This window comes from Urocampus carinirostris, chromosome 8 (genome assembly GCF_059441175.1).
Source record: "Urocampus carinirostris isolate Australia breed hairy pipefish chromosome 8, RoL_Ucar_1.0, whole genome shotgun sequence".
In the NCBI taxonomy this organism is placed as follows: domain Eukaryota; kingdom Metazoa; phylum Chordata; class Actinopteri; order Syngnathiformes; family Syngnathidae; genus Urocampus; species Urocampus carinirostris.
In genome coordinates, this window is record NC_142356.1 from 15,199,424 (window position 1) to 15,215,518 (window position 16,095).

The 16,095-nt window shown below is 37.6% G+C and overlaps 1 protein-coding gene across 2 annotated transcripts in view; it reads left to right on the forward strand.

Annotated features, from left to right (window-relative positions):
• Positions 1 to 16,095, forward strand: part of pik3r6 (phosphoinositide-3-kinase regulatory subunit 6) — a 34,150-nt gene that overhangs the window by 331 nt on the left and 17,724 nt on the right. For both annotated transcript variants that reach the window (XM_088343051.1, XM_088343052.1), the window contains exons 2-3: positions 11,512 to 11,626; positions 12,139 to 12,233. In XM_088343051.1, the coding sequence (XP_088199177.1) occupies positions 12,182 to 12,233 (52 nt within the window). In that variant the 5' untranslated portion in view covers positions 11,512 to 11,626; positions 12,139 to 12,181. The remainder of the gene's footprint in view (positions 1 to 11,511; positions 11,627 to 12,138; positions 12,234 to 16,095) is intronic.

A 16,095-nucleotide genomic window follows, 5' to 3' on the forward strand; every position in this document is an offset into this window, starting at 1 on the left:
AAGTTTGTTACTGTGAGCAAATTAATTGATATCTAATGAGCAATATTAATTTAATGCTTCCTACTACAGTCTCATCTCATCTTATCTCATTAGCTGCACCGCTTACCCTCAGTAGGGTCGCGGGGGTGCTGGAGCCCATCCCAACTTTCTTTGGGCAGGGGACACCCTGAACTGGTTGCCAGCCAATCGCAGGGCACACAGGGACAGACAACTCATTCACACCTAGGGACAATTTGGACCGGCCAATCAATCTGAAATGCATGTCTTTGGAATGTGGGAGGAAACCGGAGTGCCTGGAGGAAACCCATGCAAGCACGGGGGGAACATACAAACTCCGCACAGGAAGTCCGGTAGCTGGATTTGAACCCACACAGGAGGTTCCCAAGACCTTAGAACTGTGCCTGCACACGCGCTAACCACTGCGGCGCCATGCTGCCCTCCTACTACAGTCATACCATCAAAATTACTATTTTTGGGGTCCGGGGGCGGGGCTAAAACATATTGTCATTACTGTATTTATTTTATTATTATACATTCAGTACAATGTTTAACTCTAATTTCGATTAATCTGTCAAAATGATGTTGATTAAAAAATAAAAATCATCAACCTAAATGATTATTTGCAAAAATAAAAGCACATCGAAACACTTCAAATTCGACAATAGTTTAAAAAAATTAAGTAAACACCCCCAAAACACCTTGAACGGTAACATTTTTAGCAATTTTTAATTTGCGAGGTTTGATTTCGGTGTCAAGACATTTTATTTAAATTCAAAACAAAGATAGTTGTTTTTTTAATTATCTTGAGCAAGATAAACGGGCTAATATTCACTGTTTGGAAACAGAAAATCTTCTTGGGCTAATTTCTGATTTAAAATGTGTCTAAATGATGAACAATAATAAAGATAAGATTGATAATTTTGAATAGATCATTGAATCAATTTGATAAATGATTTAATTGTTGATTAATTGATGAGTTGTGTTGCCTGTAGTTTCATGGAAGACACCTATTTTGTAGTGTATAGGTGTCATAAGTCTGGCATGTAAGCACATTTGGCAGTGGCGGGCAGTGCATTTCACACCTAGGCCTTCAGTAGCACTACGTCCGAATCAATCCAACTCTCAACTTTTTTATGGCTTTAAAACATTTATTGCAGCTACAGCTGTGAGACATATAGAACACATCAATTATAACCTCATAGAATTGCAATATTATTAATCGTCGTCAAAGCTAATGCTGAAAGTCGAGCTTGTCCTGTCGTATTTCTGGCATATGTTTTTATTTGATTTATGTCTGAGAATGTTTGTTCGACAGAGGCAGTGGACAAGGGGATCTTTTTTTTTCCTCTCCTTTTTCTTGTGATACTTTCATTACAGCCCCCTAGCCAATCCAAATTTATGAAACCACTGAAATTTCCTTTGACCTTCTAGAAGGCCCTGGCTCCACCAAATCGAAATCTGATTGGCGAAACCCACAATTTTAACAACTCTTATTTTATGCTACAGGATCCGGCAGAACTGATAGTGAAGGCCTGCGGGTAGATTTCTGACCGTGGCAACAAATACTTGCTAAAATCTGATTGCTTAAATGCTTAAAAATAAAACACATTTAGAAACCGTAAAACCAGGGGACAAACAATTAAAGGAAAGTTACAGATAATGTGTAATTACTTATTAAGCATTCATGGACAAAATCTAATTAACATCACATGATTCTGATACTTTTTAGGCCAGCAGAGTTTTGCAGGCCCCGACGGCCCACCGCTGAAATATGGTCACTTATATAAAGGCAATATTTCTTAGCAGTCCAGGTAATTATGGACACTGTGTGCAAACCGGATGTTTAAATAAGCCATGACAAAAATATTTATGTGTATTTACATGTGAGGAGGAAGATAAACATTTTTGAAAGGTGATCATTCCGGTTTTGTCAGGGTTGCCATGGCGCCCAATTGGCCCTGCCCGTGTGGCACCAGCTGCGGCTTGTTGACAGATTGGCTTTCCTTCTATTTCCGCTCAATGCTCTCACTCACCCTTTGTCAGTCCGTCAACGAACCTCTGTACCCGCAAGACGTGGGTTTTGACTCGGACCGATTTCCTGCCTGTGTTTCCTGTCCGGTATCTTTCCCATCTATTTTGTCCTGTTAAATATCGATCTCCAGTTTCGTTCCCCGGTATTTTGTTCTGTTTGTTATTGATCTCCCGTGTCTGGTAGCGTTCCTGTCTAGTTTGTCCTGTTTAATTTCGATCTCCAGTGTCTGGTATCGTTTCTTCTATCTCGTCCTGCTTGTTATCGGACTTCAGTCTCCCGGGCCGTATATCAATCCTGTCTGTCCCGTCCTGTCCGGTATCGACCCCATCTGTCCGATATCTGCTCGTGCAATTGGTATCAAGCTCGTCGACCTCTGGCTTCCTGTCATTCCACGCCAGACTGCTGCCTTACGTTTTCCGCCCAACGATCGCCGAATCACTGGCGTTTGGGTTAACGTGCATGACTGCCCCATTTCCCGTAAATTAAAGCTTGTGTGAGAAATGTCACACATCTGGGTCCCCATCCTGTTCCGTTTCTTGACAATTTTGGCTTAGCCTTTTGCATCTTTCAAGACAAGAATCTTAAATCAATATATTGTTCATAGATTAGTTCCAGTTTTGATCCTTATAGATAAAAGTGTGGATTTTTTCCATCGAAAACTCAACATTACTTAGACAGCGCCAAATGCATGTGTGTTTGTGTGTTTTCCTTACTGAGATAATAAGAACGTTTTGATAAGACCACCAGCCGTGAATGAAACCACTAGCCCCCGCCAGATTGTGTCTCTTAAAATCTAAAACCGCAGGAGTATTTCCTCTCGCTCCCCCGTTTTATTGTCCAGTTTCCTGTCGGTTCTGAGGGGCAGGTCGTGTCTCTTTTTGGCGACGATCATTCACCATTGAGCTAAATAAAGACTTTGTTGTCTTTCAAACTGTGATGAAATTCAATTTACTTTAATTACCGACCAAAATCCACCAAGACAGACAGAGGCAAAACATAAGTGTCAATTGTACTCGTAAGTACTTTTAATTGCTTTTTATGTGTGGAAAACTGGAATTTTAATGAGGGGAGATGCTATAACGAATCAATTTACTTTGATGTTCATGGCAATAATGTAGATCACGATTTTAAGCAACAACTGTAGTATCCATGGTTTATATTAAAACAATTACATTAATCTATTTTCATTTGGATCGTTTCACGTTCATGACTACCAATGGTCAAGTCAAGTCATGTTTATTCGTATAGCCCTTAATCACAAAGAGTCTCAAAGGGCTGCACAGACCACAGATTATTCAAGAAGAAGGATGCCTCTCATCTCAATAAACTGGCTAGGAAAGCGAGCTCTGTTGTGGGCAAAGAGCTGGACAGCCTAACAACAGTAGCTGAGAGACGGGCACTGGAAAAGCTGCGGTCAATCATGGACAATCCATCGCATCCACTACACAGCATTATCTCCAGACAGAAGAGCAGTTTCAGCGACAGACTGCTGTCACTGTCTTGTACTACGGACAGACTGAAGAGATCTTTTCATCCTCATGCCATGAGGCTCTACCCGGCAGAGTAAAAGCCCACATTAAACCACACCACCTACATTGCATATTACCGAATTTTATTGCAATATGTATTCTGTGTAGCAGTATTTAGATATTCTATATAACACGCTACAGTGGGCATTTGCACGTCACACTGGGTATTTGTATATTGTATTTTTTTTTGCTTTATTATTGTATTGTTCTCAGCTCAGGGATGCTGCTGGAAATGTGAATTTCCCTTCGGGGATGAATAAAGTATCTATCTATCTATCTATCTATCTATCTATCTATCTATCTATCTATCTATCTATCTATCTATTGCAAACCACAGACTATTATTACACCATCCCCCGATCTAAAACCTACATGAGGGCAAGGAAAAACTCAAAAACCTAAACATGAGGAAAATGAGAAGGGACCGCACATGAGGTCATCCCCCTTCGAGGATGACCAGGCTGCAATAATACACAGATATTGTCAACATAAAATTATAGGTTATTCATATGCTGTATAATAGGAATGTGTTTTAAGCCTATTTAAACAGTTCCACTGAGGTTGCAGATCAAATCTCATGGAGAAGAGCGTTCCACAGCACCTGGGCCCGAATGGAGAACGCTCTCGAACCTGCGGATCTCTTCTTGGCTCTTGGGATCACTAGTAGACCAGCATTTTCAGAGCGAAGGCTCCGGACCGGAACGTAGGGGGAAATTAAATCTGAAAGATATGAGGGAGCAAGTCCATGCATGATTTTGTATACTACTAACAGAACCTTAAAATCACATCTTAGGCTACCAGGGAGCCAATGCAGGTTAGCTAAAATCGGGGTAATGGGATCAAACTTTCTTGTCTTAGTTAAAAGCATCGCTGCAGCATGGTTATTCCTGGACTACTTTGTATTTTTAGCTATTTAAATCAAGTAGAACAAAACTATCACTACGTTATTTTGAATTTTGGATGTATTTAATAAGAACAAGAAACAATAACTAATGTTTAAAAAGTTTACAATTACAGTTGCAAAGGGAAGCAATAAAACCATAGCCACAAGATTATCATCATGTCACAAAACTTAATAACACAAACATTTTTTGTATTAAAAAGGCAAGGCTGTATCCCTTTGGCCATTTATGTATTAGATTTTATCTGGGAATGTTTTGACCACAGTGGCAGTTATCACTCCCATAAATCAGTTACACCAGCAAGTATTGATCGAGGTTTTTCCCCCCCCCCATTTTTTTGGGCCTGTGTCTGTTGTTGTCGCATCTGTGTTGAGATGATTATTCCATGTTTATCATACTTTTTTTATATTAAATGTTTGCAATGAAGGGCGCTTATAATGCCAGGGTTGTTCTATTTTGATTATTGAATGCTTGCAAAGAAGAATGCTTATAATTGGTTTATTTTGATCATAATTGAACATTTCCATGCAATGCCAGATGTGTGATCACCGTTTGCATCATTGTCATTTGTTGCCACTCATTTGCTCTTCTTTGATTCACACACCCTTTAGGATCGATCTAGTTTATGGAACCTAATCAATTTTAATAAAGAGAAAGAGCTCACCTTGAGAACTGGCTGGATATTGTACATCTTGACGGTTTTGTACAGTCCTCTCCTATTCTCTTTGCAAGAACAAAATTCATTGGTGTCTTCTCTCCTTGGACCACTAAGCCACGTCAAGCACATAACATTTCTCCACATTTATATTTTGTATAAAAATACATCACATTCAGATTTTTCGTTTTGATGTTTTGCTCTTAAAACTACCATAATATTTACATTTTGGGGTTGTTTTTGTGTATTGTTACAGCCATATAAGACACTCCTTGGAGATCTTCGAGCATTGAAGACAATTGGCTTTTTTTTAGCTGACGTAACTGGTCTAGTGTTTTTCCACAGAAGGAAAGAAGAGAAATAAAAATGATGGTGTTTGTTTTGAAGTACAAACCAGATTGCACTTAAAACAAATATAACACTATTTTAGTTGTTGTGGCCCTTTGCTGTTTTTGGTCAGATGATGACATACTCTAGTCTCCTGACAAAGCACTCATAAGTTTTGAAAGAAAAAAAAGTTTTGCTTGAGACCATTGATAAAACTCTTAGCGACAGCCTGAAGAAAACTATTGGCTTCATTAGCTAAAGCAGGGGGGTCCAAAACTCAATTGAGTGATGGGCTGCTGAAGCTAGCATCCGGGTGAGGTTGGGACAAATAGGGTTTTCCACAAAAACAGCGCTGATAAAAGCATTCTACTGTTCTCAAAAGGACAGTCTTTTATCTTTATCTTGATTTAGTCTTTATCTTGTCTTTTTGATCTCTTTTTCTTCCAACTTTCACCCAGCCTTTCTTAAAGAAAGACAAAAAAGGGACTTTTTTTAAATGAATGAAAAATAGGAAAGAAGAAATAAGAAAAAGAGCAAAAAAGGAAAATGGGAATACAATGAAAAGTAGGTGAAAGGAAGCAAAAAAGTAAAATGGAGAAAAATAAAGAAAAAAATGAATTAAAGAGAAACAAGTCAAAACCAAAAAAAAATGCAATTTTCTCTTTTTTCTCTTTCAATGTTTTTGTTTTTGTTTTTCTCTTTTTTATTTTTTCATCCATTCTCTTCTTGTCTTATTTCTTTTTTTTCATTTTTCTCCTTTTTTCTTTCTTTTTCTGACATTTTTTACTGCTCTCTTTTGTCTTTTTTCTTCCCTTTTTTTTCTCTTCTTATTTCTCTTTTTTGCAAAAATAATGTGGTGGGTTTTGGTCATTCCGTATTTCGTCTTCTTTCGTTGTGCTTTTAGCTTTCATTTTCGACAGAATACAGCGACATCTAGTGGGAAAACAATACACACCGTCCCTTTAACTTTCATAACACGATGGATGTCTCAAACTATCATCCTGAGGGCTGCGTTTGGCCTCCGACCTGAAATTTTGTCCAATTGAATTCGCAGTCCTCTCTGAATTTGTTAAGTCTCCATCAGTACGTCCTATTTTACTGTATTTTGTAACCGTTCTTTTTTACTTTTATCTAAAGCAATCTATGAATAAATTCTATTTATTGTCTTAACCACATAATTAAACTCCAAGGCCGCATTTGCACTGTATCATTCTCGAAATTTTTGTTCAAACACCGATTTGTCCGAACTGAGAGGCGTTCGAAAACCGAGGTTCCACTGTACCTGTTTACAGTCCAAACACCAACCCAAAACCCCCAAAAAGATTAAAAAAGAAGAGTTTATTCCAGCGCAAATAAGTAGTGCATGTACTGGAATGCGCAACATAAGGAGCTTGACTGAGGCTGCAATGATAACACTAGCCAGGAGATGGCATCATAGAGTAAAAAAGTTTCAAATTTCGTACAGCACCTTTAAATATACAGTATTGTAAGTTTTTCAACTAAAACAATTTATTGAGATTTCATCTAACTGTAGTAATTACACTTATAGTAATTACGCTGTACAACAAACATTTCATCACAAAAAACATGACTCTTTGTAACCCAAATGCATATTTGACCCAGTTCTAACATGTTGGCAATTGTACACATACAGTACACATACAGTAAGAGAGGATACTCTTCAAATCTTGGTTAGGGGATTTCCATTCAAGCAGAGGCGCTCATTTGGCCCGCGAGCGCACTTCCAAGCCGCTTCCTGTTTTTCGAGGCGTCTTAAGCGCGCCGGAACAGGAAACAAGTGTCGCTGTTTTCTCGTCGGCTGCATTGTTCCCGTTGTTTGACTTTCGCCACACGTATGGCGGCGGGCGACTCCAACGGGCAGAGGGTCGTATGCGGGGATGCACGAACAACAACAACTTAAAACAGGTCAGATACAGAAATTGCTTGAATACAAATGCAACTCCAGTATGTGGAAAAGGACAGTAGAATAAGAATTGACTTCATTATTATTGATGACAACGTAGTGTAACTTCCACAACAAGATGAGATGTGGCAGCTCAGGATAAACATGTATAAAATAAAAGACTGTATACTGGCCTAGGTTGTAAGTACATCCCAAAAAATATTGCAATTAAAATTGTGCAACAACATTTAGCAGCAATAATGTGAAAAACAAGAACACAGAATAAAATACGTAGGCAAGAGTATTTTCCTCGCAGTCTTGTGAGCTTTTTTAGGACAGTGATGGCTCTGAGCCTGTTAATCTTTTTTTAAGGGGACAGTAGATCAAAGAGGTGCTGGTCAGGGTGTTAAGAGTACTTAATAATGTTTTCAGCTATGATAGATAGATAGATAGATAGATAGATAGATAGATAGATAGATAGATAGATAGATAGATAGATAGATAGATAGATAGATAGATAGATAGATAGATAGATAGATAGATAGATAGATAGATACTTTATTCATCCCCGCAGGGAAATTCACATTTCCAGTAGCGTCCCTTCGCTGAGAACAATACAATAATAAGGCAAAAGGAATACAATATACAAATACCCAATGTGACGTGCTAATACCCACTGTAGCGTGTTGTATAGAGTATTTAAATAGTGCTACATAAAATACACACTGCAATAAAAGTACGGTAATATGTAGGGGGTGTGGTTTAATGTGGGCCTTTACTCCGCCGGGTGGAGTTAAAGAGCCTCATGGCATGAGGAAGAAAAGATCTCTTCAGTCTGTCCGTGGTACAAGACAGTGACAGCAGTCTGTCGCTGAAGCTGCTCTTCTGTCTGGATATAATGCTGTGTAGTAGATGTGATGAATTGTCCATGATTGACCGCAGCTTTTTCAGTGCCCGTCTCTCAGCTACTGTTGTCAGGCTGTCGAGCTCTGTGCCCACAACAGAGCTCGCTTTCCTCGCCAGTTTATTGAGACGAGAGGCATCTTTCTTCTTGACGCCGCCTCCCCAACACGTTGCCGCATAGAAGAGGGCGCTGGTTGACCCTCCCCACATCGACGTCCACAGCCACACCCTGCTTGGTGCTGCAGCCAGTAATGGTTTTCATCCCTTCCCACACATCCTTCATGCTGTTGTTCTGCAGCTTTTTCTCCAACTTCCTCTATGCTGCGCAAGTGTAGGCTGGCAATGTTGTTCAGAATGGGTAGTCATCAGCTGATGATTTTCTGGGCTGTGTTGATGATCTTCTGTAAGGATCTTCTGTCTGCTTCAGCGCACCCAGCATAATGTCAAATATACAATTTTTTTGGTCAATAGGAGCGTATTTTTGCCAATTGTAAAACAACAGTACACACTGGAATGGATGACAGCTGGTTGAAATGGTAATAAAATATTTATAAGATATAAATGACTGATAGAGTGTGTAAGATAAGGAAGCTTAAGGTGAATGCAGAGTAAGATAATGAGGTGGTGAGCTAGGTAAATTAGAGATAAAGTTGGATGGTGTAAAGTTGCAGGCGGTAGATCAGGGGTCGGGAACCTTTTTGACTCAAAGAGCCATAAAAGCAAAAAATATTAATTTTATTTTGGGAAAGAGCCACACCATATATTATGAGACAAATTTACTAAATTGCTAAACCGGCGCCCCAGACAAAAGCTTAGTCTTCAGCACATTTATTTTTGATGATTTGATCAAAATTATGAAAAGAGAATAATGCCAGAGCCCCTGTCCCAAATTCAACAAACAGACCACTTTAAACTTGTCTCTTTCTTGCAATTACTCAAGATCGGTTAAACTCCTTTTGACCCTTTTTTTCATACATATTGGTTTCAAAACCAGATGCAAGCATTTATTTTGTAAAAACGTTACAACATTCTGAGAATAGGGAGCCTTATGTGCTTACCTTTGGCAAGAGATGGGAGGGAATGCTTGTACTTTTTGCATAGCTCCACCCATCCCTCCCACTCACCCAATCAAATGACTAAGTTCTCTTCCGGTGTTTTGGCGTATTTACAGTTCTGTGGATTCATCATAAAGTATCTGAACACTGAACACAGATTATATAGTGAACTTTTAAATAAAGGATTCTTTAGCGTTGTACAGCCAAATCGAGTTTTTTTCCCCCCCTTTTTTGTGTGACACCTTGACTGTAAATTGTAGTGAAAAACGTGCCCTATATATACTGCGAAGTGTTACCTTTACATTTAGCTTTGTTTGGCTTTACGTGAACCTGAATAGGATTGACAACTCCGGTTTTGAACAAGATGGAGAAATTTTGCATGCAATCAAATTGGTCTCTGAGCCACAGATACTCATAGAAAGAGCCATATATGGCTCGCGAGCCATAGGTTCCCGACCCCTGCGGTAGATGGTTTTAAGTATTTTGGTTCATATGTGGCAGCAGGTGGTGGTTTGGAGGAGGATGTGAAGAAGAGGGTGGGTGAAGGGTGCAAGGGAATGGGTGTGCTTAACGGATTGTTCAAATGTAGAGATCAGCGAATATATTGCATATAAGCGAGGGTTGTAGGAAGGTGTCGAGGTACCAACAGTAAGGCGTGGGGTTTGTGAGTAAATGAACATAATAGGTAAATGTCTTTGAAATGAGATGTTTGCATTTTATGTGTGGAGTGATACACCTGGATAGGTTAAGGGTTGAGGAAGTAAGGAGAAAAACAGGTGTTGTGAGAGAGCTTGCTGAGAGCGTTGATAAAAATGTGAGATGTTTTACACATATCGAAAGAATGGATGAAAGTCATTTGACTAAAAGAGTATGAAGTGCAAAATTGGTGGGAAAATAGAATGAGAAGAAGGCCCTTATATGTTTGGATGGATGGGGTGAAACGTGCTCCGGATGTGAAGACACTTGATTTAATAAATGCATGAGTATGTGCTTGGGATAGATGTGAATGACGAAGGATAGTTAAGATTGGCTGATATTGATGCATATGATGCGGAGGGGGCAAACCCGTCTTTGCTGTTGAGCCTCTCTGCTTATGAAGGGTTGCATGGCACAGCAACTTACCTCTTGTTGTGCTGTGGGCTTAATGTTCAGTGTCAGTTCCCAGGTTGGGAAGAGCAAAAGGGGACATAGGTTTGGTGAATGTGAGTGTGTTCTTGACTCTAGCTATTTTCCCTAGTGACTAGGGGGACATGGCTTCAGGACACAGATAGATATATAGAAAGATAGATAGATAGATAGGAACGCAGAACAGGTGTACGGTCCTACAGAATGAAAGATGAAATGGCCAATTGGCGGTCATAGATCTTAAGTCAAGGGGTGCTGGTCAATCAGCTTGGATTTTTTGTATATGTTTTTTTTTTTATATTATTATTTTTTCTCTCAAAGGAGTGAACCAGCGATAACTGCAGCGCAAGGTAGCGAAAGGTCACTGTGTTTTTATTTTTCTGATTTTCCAATTTTTTCTCAAAATTTTCTTTGAGTTTTTGCGGCCTGCATTGGTCTCAACCTAACTAAAAATCAGGTGACATTACAGTACTATATGCTGATATATCCAAAAGTATACAAACACAGCAATAATAAGACTTCAACAAGTCCTCAAGGGCATTTTTGTTTATAAGAAAGCAATCTATTTTTAGATGTTTTTCCTTCTCCTCCTCCTTGTCCTCCTCCTCCTTCTCTGCCTACTCATTCAGACAGAGGAAGTGTTGTTTATGTGTCAGCTTCTGCACTTGCTGCACCGTCATGGATGCACGAGGTCTTAGCGGTTAGACTGCAGCCTTGCACACAAAGCCTCGCCTTGCCTGATTATGAATGTGTGAGATCGGTGTGAATGTGAAAGCATTCGCATACAGCATTGTGTGTCATTTCTGTAGAAGCATGAAAGACAGTGGATAATTAAATATGGGTAATATTAAATATCAATTGGGAGGGAAAAAAAGAGGTATGAGTATATAAGCTTAATCAAGTTATTCCTCTAATTCCACCACTTGATTCCTGTGGTTTACCTCTCCTCATTTTCATAATATTTGCACTTTTTAAGTTACTACTTTATTTTTGTATTCTTTTAAACTTCGATGGCCCAATGAAAACGTCTCCCTCACTTGCTCATCCTGTTCTTCTCTCTCTTTTTCTATCTTGGTACAGCTCCCTCCCCTTTCCTGCAAGTTCTCCCATACACGTGCTAAATGGAACAGTTTCTCTTGCGGCGCGTCAGCGAATGAATGGACCTACTGGGCTGCATTACTTCTGTGTGGTACTGGTAAGGCCTTCATTCTTTTACCTTTACCTTTGATTGCTTATGTTTTGAATAGTTATTTGTCACTAAGGCTGGACGATCTTGCTAAAAAGTGTATTCAGACTGTGTGTGTTTTTGCATCAGCCGATAAGAGAGAGATTTTTTACCTAATAACATAAGGAGCTTGACTGAGGCTGCAATGAAAATAGGTTAAAAGAGAAACCACTTAGGCCATATCTCCTCTATTTAAAACTATTGTGAATTCATCCTCTTTTCAATTAACTAACATACTTAAACCATTATTTCATTTATAGCAGCTTCATTTTCCCATTGGCACAGACTTTATTTCTCAAAATTTCCCCTTTCATTTGTGGCAAAAGTCTTAGTAGCTCTATAAACCTCGGATCCATGTGTCAGAAATAGCCAGAAATAGACTAACCACACAATTTAACGCCTTTGCATACTTATGATCGGATACTTAAAGTCTCCTGTGTCTATTCAGTTACGGTTTGATGCAGTATTTTTACTTTTTATAGCATTATCTTTGTGACTCTTCTTTCGAGACACATGATGTGAGCCATGACGTGCCAGGCTCTCTGGGATAACACGGGCAGGTTCAACATGGAGTCAGGTAATTGAGCTGTTCCTCATTTTGTTGGTTCTGTTTGTTGAAGACACTCATTGACACAGTCTCTTTTGCAACTTGTGATTGCTTGCCCTACGCTCATCAATAAACACACTTTCAGGGTCGTTTGGTACAAAACAACTTATCTCGAGACAAAAAGACTAATTTTTATTTTAGATTGCAATGTAAAGGGGGGAGAATCACAATTTTTCCTCAGTTCTTTTGTACTAAACAACTATTTTTGGGGGTCTTTTAAAGGGGATGTTTGTTCACTAAAATAATCCAGTTTTGGGGGCTAATTGTCTGGTATATACCCTAAAAGAAAAAACATCCTAATTTGTGAACATTTTTTTTTTTCATAATAACCAAGGAGGTTGGGTCAAGTTTACACGAGTTATTGATCATTCCACCTTTAACACCAAATGGATTATATTTGTCCAAACATTTTTTAAGAGTGCACAATGTGGCGTATATTTTTAAAAGTGTCAATCTTTACTTAAAATTTGAATGTAAAATGCTTTTAATCACTTATTTGCGTAGTGTATGTATACACAGGCTGCGATTGGCTGGCAACCAGTTCAGGGTGTCCCCTGCCTACTGCCCGATGATTGCTGGGATGGGCTCCAGCACCCCCGCGACCCTACTGAGGATAAGCGGTGTAGCTGATGAGATGAAATGTATACACAGGGTTGGGTAGGGTTACTTTAACTGGATTACTTTCAATTACTTTTGGATTACTCCAATACCAAATATGCTAATAAAAGACAAAAGAGACTAAATATGAATAAAACTATGACTCAGAACACGTGGTAAGCTTTCTCTCCTGGCTTTGATCTCTTTGATCTCCGGCAAAACTAACATAAAATGCGACAGAAACAAAATGAAAATAAATCCAAACAGCTTGCCAACATCATTTTTGCCGTTCCACGTATTTCGTTACTCCCCAAGCCTGCACAAAATTTAGTAATTTTATTTGTCTTTTATTAGCATATTTGGTTTTGGAGTAATCCAAAAGTAATTGAATGAATGAATGAAAATTTTATTTCGAACATAAAAATAAAAACAGGACAAAAACAATGAGTCAACAACGAAATAATGTCCCACAAAATGTTCGAAAAGGGGTAGTCAGAAGCAGATGCTTATTTTTCCTACCCCTTTATCTTCCCTATTAAATACATTTTATAGATAGCTCCCTCTTGTGTACAATACAACAAAATCTCATGGATATACTTATTACATAGGTCAGATATCAATAATTATAAGTTACAATAATCACATATTTTATACACTAATCTTCGCAATACCCATCCCTCAACGTCATAATGCGCATAATGTCACTGCGGCACCAATGATAATATCAATAAAAATAAACACAATATTTATAACAGTTCTGATGTGATAATAGCACAATAACAACAAGTTAGCCATGGTTTGAAGTGCAGTATTTCCAGTCTCCCTCATATCCCATTTTCTTCATCTCTGTATTTCGCCAGTAATGCTTTTTTGTATTTAAATTTGAACACATGGATATTTGGACATTGTTTGATTTCATTTTGCAAATTATTCCAAAGTCTGACTCCACACACAGACACACACATACTTCTCCTGGTGGTTCTCACCTTTGGGATTTTGAATTCACCACAGCCCCTCAAGTTATAATTTCCCTCTTTCCGAGTGAATAATCTTTGTATGTTTTCTGGCACTATGTTTTTGTTGACTTTAAATAACAGTTGTGAAGTGAAAAATTTTATTAAATCATCCAGTTTCAATAAATTGGACTGCATGAATAAAATATTGGTATGATCCCGATATCCTACCCTGTGTATGGTTCTTATTGCACGTTTTTGAAGGATAAAAAGGGGCTGTAGTGAACTTTTGTAATTATTTCCCCAGACTTCTGCACCATATGTTAAATATGGCAGAACGAGAGAACAATATAATAAATACAATGCATTATAATGTAAAAGAACTTTGGTTTTATTAATTATTGAAATGCTTTTAGATACCTTTGTTTGTATGTGTCTGATGTGTGTTTTCCAACTTAGTTTATTGTCTATTATGACACCTAAAAACTTAATTTCTGATACAATGTCTATTGTGACACCATCCATTTTTACTTCTAAATTTTGATTTGCCTTATGATTTCCAAAGAATATTACTTTGGTTTTATTTAAATTTAAAGATAATTTATTTATATCCATCCATACTTTTAGGTTAATTAGTTCACGATTAATACAGGTTACCAAATCCATATAGTTATCATTTGAATAGAAAATGTTAGTGTCATCTGCAAATACTACTATTTTCAATAGTTTTGAAACATTAAAAATATCGTTAATATGTAAATTAAATAGCTTTGGTCCCAGGATAGAACCCTGTGGTACTCCACAACAGATGTCCAAATATTCAGATGAAAACTCTCCCATTTTTACATATTGCTTCCTCCCCGTCAAATAACTTTGAATCCATTTCAAAGCCACTCCCCTGATGCCATATCTTTCCAGTTTTTTTAATAGTATATTATGATTAATGGTATCAAATGCTTTTTTTAAGTCAATAAATACCCCGACTGCGTATCTCTTCTTTTCTATACTGTGGGTGATTTCTTCTACTGCATCAATAATTGCCATTGTTGCTGATCTGTTTGCTCTAAAACCATATTGACTTTCATTAATCAATTTATGTTTATCTACAAATTGTTCCAGTCTATTATTGTAAAGTCTCTCTAATATTTTAGAGAACTGAGGAAGCAGAGATACCGGTCTATAGTTTGTAAAAGTGTGCTTGTTCCCATTTTTGTATATTGGTATAACTTTTGCTATTTTCATTTGATTTGGAAATGTGCCTGTTAGAAATGATAGATTACAGATGTAGGTCAATGGTTTCACAATGCTGTTTATAATTTGCTTAATTAGTACCATATCGATGTCAAAACAATCCATAGACGTTTTGTTTTTACAGTTGTTAACCACGTCTAAGATTTCTGATTCCGTAACCCCAGATAAAAACATGGTCTTGGAGTTCATTTTTATTAGTGACTCAAATTGTTTACCACTGCACTCTGGGATATTTGCAGCGAGCTCTGGTCCAACATTTACAAAATAACTATTGAAATTCTCCACAACTTGATTTAAATTATAATTTTCACTGTTCTTATCAATAAAATAGTTTGGATATGCATTGCTTACATTCTTTCCTTTTATTATACTATTTAATATATCCCAAATACCTTTGATATTACTTTTGTTATGATGTAATAAATTGGTATAGTATAATTTCTTGCTTGCTCTTAATATTCCTGTCAATTTGTTTTTATACGTTTTATACCGGGTTTCGGCTTCCTTAGTTCTTAGTTTAATAAATTTTCTATATAAGTAGTTTTTTTTCTTACAAGCATTATGTAAACCCTTAGTTATCCATGGATGATTTACAGATTTATTCTTAATATTAATTTGTCTCATTGGGCAATTTTTGTTGTACTTGTTGGTGAATATTTCCAAAAATATGTCAAACGCACCATCCACATCATCTGTACTATATATAGCATTCCAGTTTTGTTTAACTAAGTCATCATACAGTGATATAATAGTCGCTTCAGTTCTAACTCGTTTGTAAACATAATCCTTAATTGATTCTTGTCTAGTAACCTTTTCATCATATACTGTAAATACTGGTAGGTGATCAGAAATATCACAAACCAGTAACCCGCTGACATTTGTAAATTCCATATTATTTGTAAATATATTGTCAATGAGTGTTGCACTGTGTGAAGTGAGTCTACTAGGCCTTAATATAGTTGGGTACAAACTCATACTGTACATCATATTAATATAGTCATCAATGTTTTTATGGTTGTTTGGATTCATTA